The following is a 15598-nucleotide window of genomic DNA, read 5'->3' as shown; positions in this document are numbered from 1 at the left end:
TATTCTACAGTGGCTGACAGATCAGTCTTTTTGATCTGACTTTCATAAAAAGTCTTCAATTTTCCCCCGAACAGGATAAAGTACAAACCCTTTGACCTATTCTTTAAGGACCTCATAATCTGGCCTAACTTCTCTCTCCAAGCCTGTCTTCTCTCCTCTGTTTCAATCACACTAGTCTCCTCAATTCTCCATTCACATCATAGCCTAGAAATGAGCTTCATTCCACACACCTTTATCTCCATTTATCTGAGGCAAGAGATACCTATTCCTCCTCCAAACTCCTAAGCTGTAATAGTCTCTGGTACTCATTACGAAACCACTCTTTACAAGCATTATAGATAATGTTCTATCTTGTTCCATGAATCAAGGCGATAAATTCCCCTTAGCCTCTAGAACACTGCTTTGAACTATTTAGTCCACCATAAATGTTTGGCTGATTTTCATTCTAGAGAACCCCTCCCATCTGGGGGGAAGGAATACTAAAGCAGTAATTATATATGATACATACAATGATACACAGTTCCCCTTTCTAAGCAAAGACAATGCAAAGTTATCAAAAAGATGCTAGTTTCACCGACTAGCCATTAAAATGAGCTTAAATTCTATAATTAAGAGGTTGTCAACAGGTTTAAAACAAAAAACTTGATAATGTCCTAAAAGAGAGTAACACTTGGTTTTAGTGGGGGAAATTCTACAGGTTTTTTTTTTTTTCTTTCTGAGTCTTAGCTAAATTCTACTAACAAAGAATGCACTTCAAATCTGAATATGCCAGGAATTGAGTATTACTACCAATTTGCCATTCAAAAAATAGGAAACATAAACTCAGCTATGTAATTAAAAAACTATTTGATAGTCTAACACATACAGGTGTTTTCTAGGAGGTGTTTCTTTTCAGGTCGTATCATCACCGTGCTGTGATAATCCAACGACACTGATAGTCTTTAAACAGACTCTCAGAGATTATAAAATACTACAGTACCAGACACCTTCCCACATGCAAATTTCTCAATAAAAGTAAAGAGGTTTTCAAGTGTCAAAACCTTGTTACTCCTACTGTAACTTTCATCTCTTCAGGTCTGAAAAAAATGCTTACCTTTAGCTCTAGAATGATTTAACCTAAAAAGGCACCTTTTCCCAACACTGTTGTAGCTACTTCTACCTCTTTCAAAACAGGAAATAGTAATTAAAGAAGCCATGCCGACTCACATGACTTAAGGAAAAAGAAATCTAGTTTAAAAGGCACTAAAGGCACTATTCTAGTAACCTTCGGGAGGCAACAATTATTTTTAAATTTCTATCGCATTCCAAGTTTTGTGCTAGAAAATGAGGAAGACGCAAAATACATTTTAAAAAAAAAAAAGGAAAGAAAAAACAGGGCCTCAGAAAGTTTACAAGCTGGTGGGGAAGAGAAAACATAAAATAATACCCAACAATAAACATCAACTGAAAGCTGCCAATGCAACTGGGGCCCAGAGTTACAAAAAGTAGATAACCTTGCGATCCTTGTAAAGCTGGACATTTTCTCTAGGGGCCTAGATTTTTTTCTAACACAATATTAGCTTTTTGTTGTCTGTTTGTTTTTTTAAGGTCTAATTATATTTCTAATTCTATGAAGTGAGAAACAACAGGTCAAACAGCATCTTAAGACAAAATCGAAGAGAAAAAAAGCAGAAACAAATTCTAAAATACTAAGATGATTACATATAAGATTTTCTCCTCAAAAATTATCATGCACTGATTAAATACTAAAATAAATACCTGGCACTGCATTTCCTCAGTTTTGATTTTCAATCCAGCAGTAGAACTCTCAGTTTCCCCATTTACCATGCCTGGCTCCATGGCCAATAAATCTAGAGTTCTCATGGTGTGGACATAAAGATCCTTGTTTAATTTAAGGGCCGCCTCTAGTACCAAAATAGAATCAGCAGCTTGTTCTTTCAGCTACAAATATTCAATAAGCAAATTATTAAAACACAAAAATAGCAATAAATGACCATATTAACCAAAAAATATTTACGGGATATGTAGTAATTTAGCATACAGTGGTATTAAAAAAAATTTTAACACAGCAGGAATACAATTAAATTTGTTGAAATAAAATGATATTAAATGGGGGAAAAAGCACTACAGTAAATTCCTATTATAAAATTAGAAAGTACAAAGAGGAAAAGATTGATTCTCCCCCCTACAGAAATGTTTAAGGATGAAGAAAAACACTTTAAAGATTTGTACTGTTCCACTTGATTTACTCAAAAAATGTTTGTATACAGCAATGTGCCAGCCACAGTACTAGGCACTACCAAACTCATTGGCATCAAGTTGATTCCAACTCACAGCGACCCTACAGGACAGAGTAGAACTGCCCCATAGGGTTTCCAAGGAGCAGCTGGTGGATTCAAACTGCCAATCTTTTGGTTAGCAACCGAGCTCTTAACCACTGTGCCGCAGGGGCGCCTTACTAGGCACTAGGTAATACAAATGAAAAGATGCAGGCTTTTTACTTCCATATTCAAACTACTACAGCATATTTGTTTTATGTACATGCAGTTTCTTATCTTCCCTCTCCTCCCCTGGCCTCCCACACCTTACACAGTGTCTCTGGCACACTGTAGGTATTTATAAGAATTAGAGACCATTTAAAAAAATTTACAAACCTCCCAAATTTCTACCTTTATACTAACTAAATCAATTTTAAAAATAAGTGCTGTAGTTTTCTGATTATAAAAGTAATTAAAAAGTAATACATGTTGACTGTAGATATTTTGGAAAACACTAAAGAACATGTAGACATAACCTGTAAAATCGATTTCTCATACCTACTACAAGTATTGTGAAGTATTCGACAATAGAACCAATAGTAAAGCTCTCTATCATTAAAGCTGTACAACTTAGAATCATATGATCAATAAAAGCCCTACTGTATTCTAACCATAAAAATATAAATGTCATTGCATCTAGGTCTGAACAACTCTCATATACTTATGATTAGAAGCATCTAAACACGCTCTCCAAGTGTTTCAGAAATGTTAAAGTATAACTGATGCAAATACTCACCACTTTCAAAATATTTTCTGTTAATTCTTTTTCCTGCTGCATCTGATTCATACTAAGAGAAATGATCGAAAAGACCGAGTATCGAATGTTACGACACTGAAAACTCAATACTTAAGAGCATATACATTAAAAAAATATACATTAGTAAGGTTCAATTTAGGTAAAAATACTTTTGATGCTATTCCTTTTCATCCTTAAAAAACAAATCATTACGAAGCTTGTTTATTTTCCATTACTTTCTCATTTGCTTTGCATAAAACACACACACCTCAATTTACCCTTTCAAGATCCAATTATTTTCTGCTTTGAATTTTCTGTTGATCCCAAGCGTCTTCATTAATGGAATACATGCTGATTCATTATGTCCGAATTTTCAATAGGTAGTATGGATTTTTTTCTTGCCTCATCCCACCAATACTACCCTCAGAGTCCAAAGGGACATATGTGTTCTCCCAATTTAACCCCCAGAATCCAGAGGGACATATGCGTAACAAACAATTTTTCTAAATTCCATGTTTAACCTACCAAAAATATTCAGCACCACCTCATAGAATACCCTGTAAAAATAGTAATTTGTGGCATATGCCCATTTCTTCTGCTTCAAACAGTTATACAGGCTCTCGCCTTGGAGCAGCATGCACTATAAGTGGGAAAACAGCTTCCCAAGAAACCTCAAGAGGCGGAAAATATAGGTGGGCAACCTAAGTTCCAGAGTCCACAAGAGGGTTCTTAACAGTTCAAACTTACTGACAACTAAAGCTCATTTATATCAAATTAAAACCCACGTGCTCTAGCTCCACAATTTGGGTAAGATGCTATTGGAATTTAAGATCAGGCTTAAAACAGCAGATATGATCAAACTTTAGGAAAAAAAAAGAGGAAAACTACTGTAGTTCAATATACTTTAAAACCTTTTACACAGTACTGATAGACAATGATGATTTTTAAGTCAATTCTAAGTTTTAATCCTTGACTTTTGCAAAATTTCCCCCTAAGAATCCTTCATTTTTCTGGTCAAGTATTGCAAGTAATAACAATCTAAACGAATATTTACATATATTAAATATAGTACAAATATATCTTCTTCAAAGTCAATTTAATTAAATTAAAAAATATCTTAATACTTTTAAGCAGGTCAGCTAATACTTACCAAGATGAACAGCAAAATTCAAAAAGTACTCCCCTTCTTCTTCTTCGCTCTCTCTCTACTCTATGTATCTAAAACACTATGCTTGGGTGATGCAAATGGTTAACCTGTTTGGCTGCTAATCAAATGGATGGCAGTTCAAGTCCACCCAGACGTGTGCTGAAAGAAAGGCCTGGTGATCTACTTCTGTAAAATCAGCCATTGAAAGCCCTGTGGAGCATATTTCTACTATGACATACATAGGGTCACCTTGAGTTTGAGTCAACAGTTACTGGTTATCTGGTAGAATATTACCTGGTTCTCTGACCCAAGACCTCCAGAGAAATCTTTCATGCAGATTTTCTGCCCTCAGATTTCTGCGCTACTTCCTCTGTACCAGAATTACTAAAAACCTGCAAATTGTTTTAAATTCTAATGAAAAAAAATGCCAAGTAACATTCATAACTGCCAACTTACACACTTAACTGAGGGGGTCCCGGTTTCGCCTGTTTGACAGGAAAACTACTTTGAACAATTGTCCTAATTGCCCTAAAGAAAAGAAAGAAAAAAGAAATGTAATACATTGTAAATACAACTTCTATTATCTTTTCAAGTACCTCTTAGATTTGCATTATAAATTATCTGAAGTTTTAATTAACATAAAATAAACACTTTCTAAATCATCCCTTTTTTGTTAGAATGCTATTCATCTATGTGGATAGTCACAGAAATTTTCTCCACCACAGACTCACAGTTCTCAAGACCCTCTGAGAGATCTCTGGAGCAGAAGCGACCCCTTAAAAGGATACCCCTGAAAACCACAGCACGATTAGACACAGAGTACCCAACACATTCTGGGTTTATAAAAAATTTACCATCTGTTGTAGAGAAGGATAGCCATGGCGGTGGTTGGAGGTAAAGTGGCCAGATCCATGTCTACGTGCTTTGTCCCAGGAGGAACTCTGCTGATGCAGAGGAGTTCGTTCAGCAGCATATTCAGCACTGGAACAGACAAACTTAAAGGAAAAAAAAAGGAAGAAAAGGCACGTGTCTGTATATTAGCTGTCTAAAAAGCAAAAAATACACAATTCAGTATCTTCACTACATGGCTAAAGGACTAATTCTTCAGGGTCTTTTTATTACTCTAAACCTCGACGATTTAAGTGAAAATACATTTACCTATTAAACTTGAAAGATTAAAAAATTTTATTATAAAAACATGTGAACATATACAAAAGTCAAAAGAATAAAGGAGCCCCGATGGCCCAATGGTTAAGCTCTTGGCCACTAACTGAAAAGTTAGCAGTTTGAAACCACCCAGCAGCTCTGCAGGAGAAAAGACCTGCAGATCTGCTCCTATAAAGATTAAAAAAACAGCCTAGGAAATTCTGAGGGGCAATTCTACTCTGTCAAAGAGGGTCACAACTGATTCAGCAGCACACAACAACAACGTAATAAACTCCCATAACTGATCCATCATCCAGCTTCGATAATTAAGAACTGATGGCCAATCTTATTTCATCTATACCCTTACCCACTTACCAAATCCCCAATGTTAAATCATTTCTCCTATAAATATTTCAGACTGTGTCCAAAAGATTAATTCTTAACCTAACCACATTGTATTAATTTCACAGCTAAAAACTTAATAACTGCTTATTATGGCCAAACACACAACTAATGTTCAATCTTCCAACTGTCACATATAAATCCCACTTCTCTGTACACACCGCTATCTACTGATCTGTCTTTCCAGTCTCTGAATCTGTAGGTTCCTCCTACAGATTAAAGAGTAAAATATTTTTTCTCTTTTCTTAATTCTAATATTTAAAGCTGGAGAGTATGTGGTAAAAAGGTTTATTTATTTTTAAATGGTTATTGGTGAGGGTACAAACTAGTACAGCTCTTTGGAATGCAATGTGACAATATAAATCATATGCCTTAAAAATGCTTATATCATACGACCCAGCAATTTAAAAATCTATACTAAGGGTATAACTCAAAATACAGATAAAGCTTATGGGCAAAGACATTTAAGGCCATGTGATTTATAACAGTGAAAAACTGGAAACAAAGTACTGTCGACGGAGGAATAATTAATAAAGTATCCACACAAAGGAATAATCTGCAAAAAATAAAATGGTTTAATGTTTATGATATACCATTAAGTAAAAAAAAAAAGAAATCAAAACAGCAACACTGTTTAAAAACATGGGGAGGAAAAAAATACACAAAAATATTTAAAACACTCTTCTCCCTATTATTTCCTGTTTTCTGTATTTTTCCAAATTTTCTATAATAAATAGGTATTACATTTTAAATTGTTAGGGAAGTGGATGAAAATAAAGCATTTTCTAGCTGTAGCCCTGAAAGCATTCATTTGTAAACAAATAATCAGTGATACTAATAAGATAGTTTAATAGTTTAGGAGATAGTGATTGCTTCGTGATCACTAAAATTAACTGAAATATTAATTGGCAAATCATCCATATTATGCAAAACTCATCAATTTTCTTCACTTTCTTCAGATATGCAAAAGCAAACAGAAACATTTTAAACCCTTTAGGAAAAAAAGCACTATAGATGTGAATTTTCTCTATCAAAAAAATTAAACTGCCTCATAACTAATAACATCATTTATGGTTTTAAAGAATATTTAGCTCACAGCTTAAAACTTGATCAACACTACTCACAAGTAAAATTAACACCACTGCTTTTTTAGTCATGTTGTCTTCTGGGGCCATTTAAAATTCATCTAGTGGCACAGTAGTTAAGCGCTATGGCTGCTAACCAAAAGGTCAGCAGTTCAAATCCACCAGGCCCTCCTTGAAAACTCTATGGGGCAGTTCTACTCTGTTCTCTAGGAGTAGGAATTCACTCGACAGCAATAGGTTTGGTTTTTTGGTTTAAGATTTAAATACTTTATCTTTCTTATACTTTTTGGAAAATACTTGCATAGTTTATTAAGACTACACAGAAAGGTAATTTTCATCTTAAAGGCCCACACACGCGTGTAGAGACAGATTTCATTACGTACGTATGTATATATTTATATATATGTATATATAACTCAACGGTAATGGATTTTGTATGTAATATAGATATATAAATCTTAAAAATAAACATGGAAATAAACCAAGATATCTAAATAGCACTTCAACGAAATTTTATTTAAATCTTGTATACCTTTTCTCTAATATGTCTAAGTCCCACTTCAAATGTGCAGCAACTTTAAGAGCAAGCAGCTTTAAAATACGATTTCTCTTGTTATCAGGTGGAGGCTGAACCTGGTTTTGTTCATTAACTGAAGGTTTGGAAGCCTGTTCCAAAAACTGAACAATAAGTTGAACTGGTGCAGGATCTAGGATTTAGAAAAAAAAATTCTTAAAATTCAGTTTTAATTATGAAGATGCAAAAGGTTTCACCTGTATTGTTTTTGGGCCACAAAAGGAATCCAAACAGCTGTGTAGTTATAATGAGTAAGGAATATGATTTATAAGAACTGTGCTCTCCAAGATTAAAGGGGAGGATGAGGAAGAGTATGGAAGGAGGAAGGCCTAACAGAAAAAAAGTAGAAGAAAGCACTTTACAAGAACATTTACCCAAATAAGCCACACGAGGGTGAGAGATTCCCAATTCAGCAAATAACCAATGCCAATCAGAGGAAAGAGATGCAGACTTCCGAATTATTGTTTTAACACTTAAAAGTGGTACTTCGGTAGAGTTACTTACCTCTCTGCATCTGTTTCTGCCCATGCAAAATAGTGTTTAATTCCACCAACCTCAATGCATCATTTCGAGGAGTGAATTAAATAACAGATGTGAAGCAGTAAGCACAGCGTCTGACACCCAGAAAGCACCCAAAAAAATGTTTGTCAAAAGTAATGAATTAGAAAAACATAATGTAGGTGGCAAAACTACTCAAGTAAAATAAACTAACTTCACACACAGTAGTCTACATCAGCTGGACTGAACTAGCCGTTTTGGGATTTGACCCTATCAACAGAATGCTATTCAAGGAACTTACATTTTCATGCCAGTACCCTGAGTTTATTTTGGTTTACCTCTTTCCAGAAACGCCTGGCGTCTTCCTCCTGCCCCAATTACACCGATCTAACTGGCACATTAATCACGGTCATCATAATACAATAGCCATCTTGTAACTGTACAGCAAGGAGCCCTGGTTTGCAGTGGTTAAGCCCTCACTGCCAACCAAAAGGTTGGCTGTTCGAACTCACCAGCCGCTCTGCGGGAGACAGATGCGGCAGTCTTGCTTCCCTAAAGATTAAGGCCGTGGAAACGCTGTGGGTCAGTTCTACCCTGTCCTACAGGGTCGCTATGAAGCTGAATCGACTCTATGGCAATGGGTTTTTTTGGGAGAGCTCTATAGCATTCCCTACTCTCCAAAATTTTATTTAATTTACAGTCCAACTTTAGAATATAACTAGAGTCAGTAAAGTCTCATTCAGGAAGAAAGCAGTTAAATGAGAACCTAAGATAAAATTAATTAGCGTCAGGATCAGCACCAGAAGAAGTGATCTCTCCGCATCTCCCCAAGTTTTCAACAGCCTGGGTTCTGTAAAGGGGAGGGTTCGGGCCGCCCTCCTCAATCCAAGCAACCAGAAGACCCAACTCCCAAGCGCTAAAACCCCAAAGGACCCAGGGAAGAGGGGGCCGACGGCGCCGAGCCAGCCACTCTGGGGGAGAAGGTTGGCGAGCGGCCCTTTGTTTGGCTTTTCTTTGCACTCCCCCCGCCGGGGTGCTACAGCACCGGGATGTTTAACGCTCAGCCAGGGACTCGGTCAGGGCTCGGCTCCTGTCCGCGCCTTGCAGGCCAAAGCTTCGGTGGCTGAGAAGGCGCGAGGTCGAGGGAGGCGCGGCGAGCAGAGCCCTACGGGCTACAGGCGCAGCGCTTACCCGGGCAGGGCTTGCGCAGATGTTTCTCCAACAGCGACTCCTCCAGCAGGAACTCGAACCAGCAGGTCTGCGGCGGGGTGCAGGGCCGGCTGGAGGTGGCCGCCTCCCGGTCCGCCGCCTCCGCGCTCATCCTGCCCCCGCCGCCGCTACCCCCAGGGACGCTTCCCAGCTCCAACCTGACACCCGGACGCGTGCCGTGACCTGTGATGTGCGGAACGGCCCGGAGGGAGGCCGCTATAAGCACCTAGGTGAAAGCACTGCGAACGTCCAGACAACCCACACAACCCAAAATGGCGGCGCAACCCAGCCAGAGCTTGGGCCGCTGGTTCCACCTCCCGGACGCCTCCGCCGCACTTCTAGGCCAATCATGGTTCGACTTGGAGAGAAAGGGGCGGGAGTCACTACTCAGACCACGCCTCCCAGGTTGCTATTGGAGACGGCTCTAGGCGGTCTTTCCACCTTGCCTGTGAGTATATCAGCGTGAAAATGAAACAACTTAATCTAGGGTTGCAACGGCCCTCAATATATTCGTAAAAGACAGTGAACACGATAGGTCCTGGCAAACTGTGACCCAGGTGAATTTTATCTTCCGTGCTTTCTACTTCCGCATTTCCAGTTCCAAAATTTCTTCCCACTAGGTGGTTGGTTTTAGGTCCTGTCCGCGTGCTGTCCACTGCGGTCTCCAGCACCAGATTTCTTTGTAGGAGCCCAGATGATGACAGCCTACAATGAGACTCAGCCTCTGCTATTTCTCAGAACTAACTCTCAATATTTAGCGCCTAATTAATCCTCTTGATATCCCCGCTAGAGGTATTGTTAACCCCATTTTACATTTACTTCTATTCTGTAATGTTCTTGTATTTTTTTAAGTGATTAAAATTGCAAAAAAAAAAAAAAAAAAAGCATTCATAGATCATGAACTGATTAAGAGTGCAAACTTTAGAGTTCACCACTTCTAACACTTCGGATAGATTATTTAACCTCACTGAGCCTTAGTTTCCACATTTGTAAAACAGTGATAATAATAGTGGCCTGGTTAAGAGCTCAGGCTGCTAACCAAGAGGTCTGCAATTGGAATCCACCAACCGCTCCTTGGAAACCCTATGGGGGCAGTTCTTCTCTGTCCCGTAGGGTCGCTGTGAGTCGGAATCGACTGATCGGCTATGGGTTTGATTTGGTTTTGGAGTCTTAGGACAGGAGCACTGGAGGGGCAGTGGGTAAGCACTAGGCTGCTAACGGAAAGGTAGGAGGTTTGAACCCACCAGCTGCTCTGCAGAAAGAGAGATGTGACACAGAACGATGTGGCGGGAGAAAGAGGTAGGTAGCAGTCGACTTCTGTAAAGGGTCACTATGAATTGGGATGGAATCTACTGTACCAGCCATTTTTTTTTTTTTTTAAGTCTTAGGGGTGATAGAAGAAGGGTCAGAACAGGTAAATGAGATAATTCAGGTAAGCTTTTAAAACAAGGCCTGGCACCTTGTAACCTCAATAAATTTAACTGATATCATATAATGTTTTCCAATTTGCAAATCATTTTCATATACATGATTCTAATTTTCTCTGCAAACTACCCTCATACACTTTTGGCCACTGAAGAAACTAGTGGTTCCACATTTATGATTTGCCCAAAGTTTCACAACGAAGTGGCTGAACCAGGGCTTCCAGTGATCTTTCCTCTGTACACAGGCTGCTTTCAACAGTGGATAGAGAGGATAAAATGGCTTATAGTCTTTTTCAGAATGAAGAGAGAAGGCTTTGAAAATAGCTTTATGATAAATAAATGGAAATAGTGCATCCATAAGTAAATATAATGCTTTAATGGCAAAATTGCCTTGTTCTCATCTTCTTACACAATCCTCTTTCATTCTGGTGTTCCTTGGGGTCCTGTTCTTCATCCTCTTCTGACTGTAAAAACCATCTCTGGTCACTCTCCCAACTCTTAAAGTGCACAACTATTCTCCAGAACCCTCAATGCGCACTGGACATTTTCCATTTCAACGTCTTGCAGGTAGTGCATACTCAGCGTTTCCAGATGAATTTCAAACCTGACCTACATGAAGCAAAAACTGAGAGAAATGAAGGGAGAAATAGAGAACTTAGCAATACTAATTGGAAACTTTAATACCCAACTAGGCAGATCAACAAGATTAAGAAGATTAACAAGAAGACCAACATGGAAATACGAGACCTAAAGAACAGTATAAGCCAACTAGACTTAAAAAACATCCATACTACACTCCACCCAACAAGAGTATACAACTGTACAACAGAGTATCTCAACTGTACATGGAACATTCACCAGGATAGACTGTATGTTCAGCCATAAAACAAGCCTCAATAAATTTTTTAAAAAATGGACATCATACAAAGTATGTTCTCTGCACAGAAGGGAATGAAATTAGAAAATTATAACAGAAAGAAACTTGGGAATTTCACAAATATGTGAAAATTAAACAATATACTCTTAAATAACCAATAAAAAAAATAGATGAAAGAAATCACAAAGGAAGTTAGAAAATATATTTTTAGAAGCCTGAAAATAAAAACACAACATAACAAAACTTATGGGATGCAGCTAAAGCAGGATTTATGGGAAATTTTACAGTTGTAAATGCCTGTACTAACAAAGAAGAAAGTTCTCAAATCAATATCCAAACCTTCTACCTTCAGACACTATAAAAACAGGAGAAAACTAAAGCTAACACAAGGAGAAATTAACAAAATAAAGAAAAAACAATAGAAAAATATCAACCAAAAAACAAAAGTCGGTTCTCTGAAAAGATCAACAAAATCATCAAACCTTTAGCTAGACTGACTAAGAAAAAAAAAAGAGAGGTGACTCAAATTACTAAGATCACAAATGAAAGACCATTACTACCAACCTTAGAGAAATAAAAAGGATTATAAAGGAATACTATGAATAATTATATGTCATTAAATTAGATAACTTAGATATAAAATGGAAAAATGCCTAGAAAGGCATAAACTATCAAAACTGATTTGAGAAGAAATAAAAAATATGATTAGACATATAGCAAGAGATTGCATTAGTAATTAAAAAAAAAAAACCGACTCAAAAAAGAAAAAAGCTCAGGTCCAGATGCTTTCACTGGTGAATTCTAGCAAACATTTAAAGAAGGATTAATACCAATTCTTCATAAACTCTTCTAGGAAGGAACATTTTCTAATTCATTCTGTGAGGCTTGTACTACCCTGATACCAAAACTAGACAAAGACATTACAAGAAAATTACATACCAATCTATCTTTTGAATATAGACGCAAAAACTCTCAACAAATATTATATGATCCCACTGTCATGGATTGAATTGTGCCCCCCCAAAATATGTATCAACTTGGCTAGGCCATGATTCCCGGTATTGTGTGGTTGTCCTCCATTTTGTGACCTGATGTAATTTTCCTATGTATTGTAAATCCTAACCTGTATGATGTTAATGAGGCAGGATTAGAAGCAGTTATGTTTATGAGGCAGGACAAAATCTACAGGATTAGGTTGTACCTTGAGTCAATCTCTTTTGATATATATAAGAGAGAAACAAGCAGAGGAGAGGAACCTCTTTACTACCAAGAAAAAAAAGCCAGGAGCAGAGTGCATTCTTTGGACCCAGGGTCCCTGTGCTGAGGAGTTCCTAGACCCAGGGGAAAATGGATGCCAAGACACATGGAGACTTCCAAGGAATATCAGGCCCACAGACGTTGAAAGGAGTCAAGGACCTTCCCCTAGAGCTGACAGAGAGAAAAAGACTTCCACTAGAGCTGGTGCCCTGAATTTGGACTTCTAGCCTCCTAAACTGTGAGAGAATAAATTTCTGTTCGTTAAAGCCATCCACTTGTGGTATTTCTGTTATAGCAGTACTAGATAACTAAGATACCACTTATATGAAATGTCTAGAATTGCTACATGTATAGAGATCTAAGCTTATTAGTGGTTACCAGGAGCGGAAGAGAGGGGAAAAGGTAGTTATTGCTTAGGGGCACTGAGCTTTTGTTAAGAGTGATGGAAATATTTGGAACTGTACGGTGGTGATTGTCGCAAAACGTGATAAACATAATGTCACTGAAGTGTACATAGAAAAAATGTTGAAATGACAAATGTTTTGTGTTTTATATTTATATATTTTTACCACAATAAATAAAATTTTTAAAAATTCTCAACAAAATACTAGCTAACTGAACCCAGCAACATATGAAAAGGATAATACAATATGACCAAGTGGGATTTATTCCAGGAATACAAGGTTGTTCAACATCTGAAAATCAATTAATGTTAATATGCAATTATCTTAATAGTTGCAGAAAGAGCACTTGACAAAATTCCCACACACTTTCATAATAAAAGCAATCAACAAACTAGGAATAGAAAAGAACCTCCTCAACCCGAAAACAGGCATCTATGAAAAACCCACTGCTAACATACTAAATGGTCAAAGACTGAAAGCTTTCACCCTAAGATCAAGAGCAAGACACAGATGTCCACATTTTCTGCTTCTGTTCAACACTGTATTGGAGTTCTGGTCAGGGCAATTAGGCAAGAAAAAGAAATAACAGATGACATAATCTTGTATACAGAAAAACCCTAAAGAATCCATGAAAAACTACTAGAGCGAATAATTGAGTTTACCAAGTCTGCTGGATACAAGATCAAAATACAAAAACCAAGGAGCCCTGGCAGTGCAGTGGTTCAGCACTCATCTGCTAGCTGAAAGGTTGGTGGTTTGAATCCATCAGCCACTCTACAGGAGATGAGACCTGGAGATCTCTCATAAAGATGATAGCTTAGGTACAGCCGCTGTGGAAAACAGTGTGGTGGTTCCTCAAAAAACTAAAAACAGAACTACTATAAAAAACCAACCCAGTGTTGTCGAGTCGATTCCGACTCACAGAAATTCCACTCCTAGGTATATACACAAAAGACTTTAGAGACTCAAAAAGAGACTTGTACAACAATGTTCATTGCAGCTCTATTCACAACAGCCAAAAGGTGGAAACAACTTAAATGCCTATAAATAGATGAGTGGATAACAAAATGTGATACATAACATACAATGCACTATACTCAGCTAGTAGGAGAAGTGAAGTCTTGATACATGCTACAATATGGATGGAGCTGGAAGACATAATATTGAATGAAATAAGTCAATCAAAAAAGACAAATATTGTATGACTTCCCTTATATAAAAAGACAAGAAAAGAAAAATGTATAGAGAACAAAGTTTATTAGTGGTTACCAGGGGCAGGAGGGAAGGGGGAGGGGGGAGGTTTACGGTGATGGAAATGGGTTGCACAGCCATTTATTGTAATTCCTGTTAATAAGTTGTACTCTTTTAAAAAGTTAAATTGGCAAAACTTGTGATAAATACATTTACAAAAAAGCAAAAAAGTAGCTGCTGAGGCTGTTTATGTCGACCCAAAAACCTCATGAGATTTGGTTTCTTGGTTTGGAGGTTTAGGGTCATGGTTTCATGCAACATCCCAGTTAAGTGGCCTAATAACATGTTTAGTGCTACTGTTCTATTGCCTAGTTCAAAGTGTAGTGCCCGAGGTCTTGAAAGCTTGCACATGACCATCCAAGACACAACAATTGGTCTCTCTTCTCCAGGAACAACAGAGGAAGGACAGTCAGGAATAGGAAGAGGATATGAATGTATGGCTAATTGCCTCCATGAACAACTGCTTCCTTTGCCATGAGACTAGAAACTGGATGGAGCCTGGCTAGCACTACTGGACATTTTGATCAAAGATTCCATAGAAACCTGAGCAAAAGGGAGGAAATGTAGAACAGAATTCCAAATTCTCATGTATTCCAGACTTCCTGGAGCCATGAAGTTTGAATGAATCCCTAAACCTATTGTCCCAACGTATTTTTGTAAACCAAAAATATCCTCTGAAATCTTTTTAAAACCAAACAATAGTTTAGCTTAACTAGTAAAAAAAAAGTCTGCCTTTAGCATCATGCTCTTTTAAGAACTATCTGCATGGGATCAAGTTACAACAGCAACTTGAAAGATTAGATAGGAATCTTAGGAGACAGTGAATTTATGTAAATGGGGAAGGAACAACACAGAAAAAGAGAGTGAGAATGGTTATACAACTCAAAAAGTGTGATCAGTGTCACTAAATGGCACATGTAGAAACTGTTGAATTGGTGTATGTTTTGCCGTATATATTCTCAACAACAACAGTAAAATTATGGAAAAAAAAAGATAACAGCTTAGGAAACCAGATGGGGCAGTTCTACTGTCATATAGGATTGCTACGAGTAAGAATCAACTTGACAGCACACAATGACAATACACAAAAATTAACTGTAATTCTATATCCTAGCAATGAACAATTTAAAAATGAAATTAAGGAAACAATTCCATTTACAATAGCATTAAAAAATAATATTTAGGTGACATAGTATGTGAAATCCAGAGTCGTCGGGCCCAAAAGTAAAATGGCTGAATTAATGCTAAGTCTTAATGTAACTTTTCACAC

The 15598-nt window shown here is 37.4% G+C and overlaps 1 protein-coding gene across 2 annotated transcripts in view; it reads right to left on the bottom strand.

The window, feature by feature from the left end:
* Positions 1 to 9397, bottom strand: part of INTS8 (integrator complex subunit 8) — a 55309-nt gene extending 45912 nt beyond the window's left edge. For both annotated transcript variants that reach the window (XM_003408395.4, XM_064267905.1), the window contains exons 1-6: positions 9098 to 9397; positions 7367 to 7541; positions 5056 to 5196; positions 4658 to 4729; positions 3055 to 3106; positions 1759 to 1941 (exon numbers count right to left, since the gene is read on the bottom strand). In XM_003408395.4, the coding sequence (XP_003408443.2) occupies positions 1759 to 1941; positions 3055 to 3106; positions 4658 to 4729; positions 5056 to 5196; positions 7367 to 7541; positions 9098 to 9227 (753 nt within the window). In that variant the 5' untranslated portion in view covers positions 9228 to 9397. The remainder of the gene's footprint in view (positions 1 to 1758; positions 1942 to 3054; positions 3107 to 4657; positions 4730 to 5055; positions 5197 to 7366; positions 7542 to 9097) is intronic.
* Between the last annotated feature and the right edge of the window lie 6201 nt (positions 9398 to 15598).

This window comes from Loxodonta africana, chromosome 14 (genome assembly GCF_030014295.1).
Source record: "Loxodonta africana isolate mLoxAfr1 chromosome 14, mLoxAfr1.hap2, whole genome shotgun sequence".
Classification (NCBI taxonomy): Eukaryota; Metazoa; Chordata; class Mammalia; order Proboscidea; family Elephantidae; genus Loxodonta; species Loxodonta africana.
The sequence above is the reverse complement of the archived record's forward strand: the minus strand, read 5'-3'. Positions and strand labels throughout refer to the sequence as shown.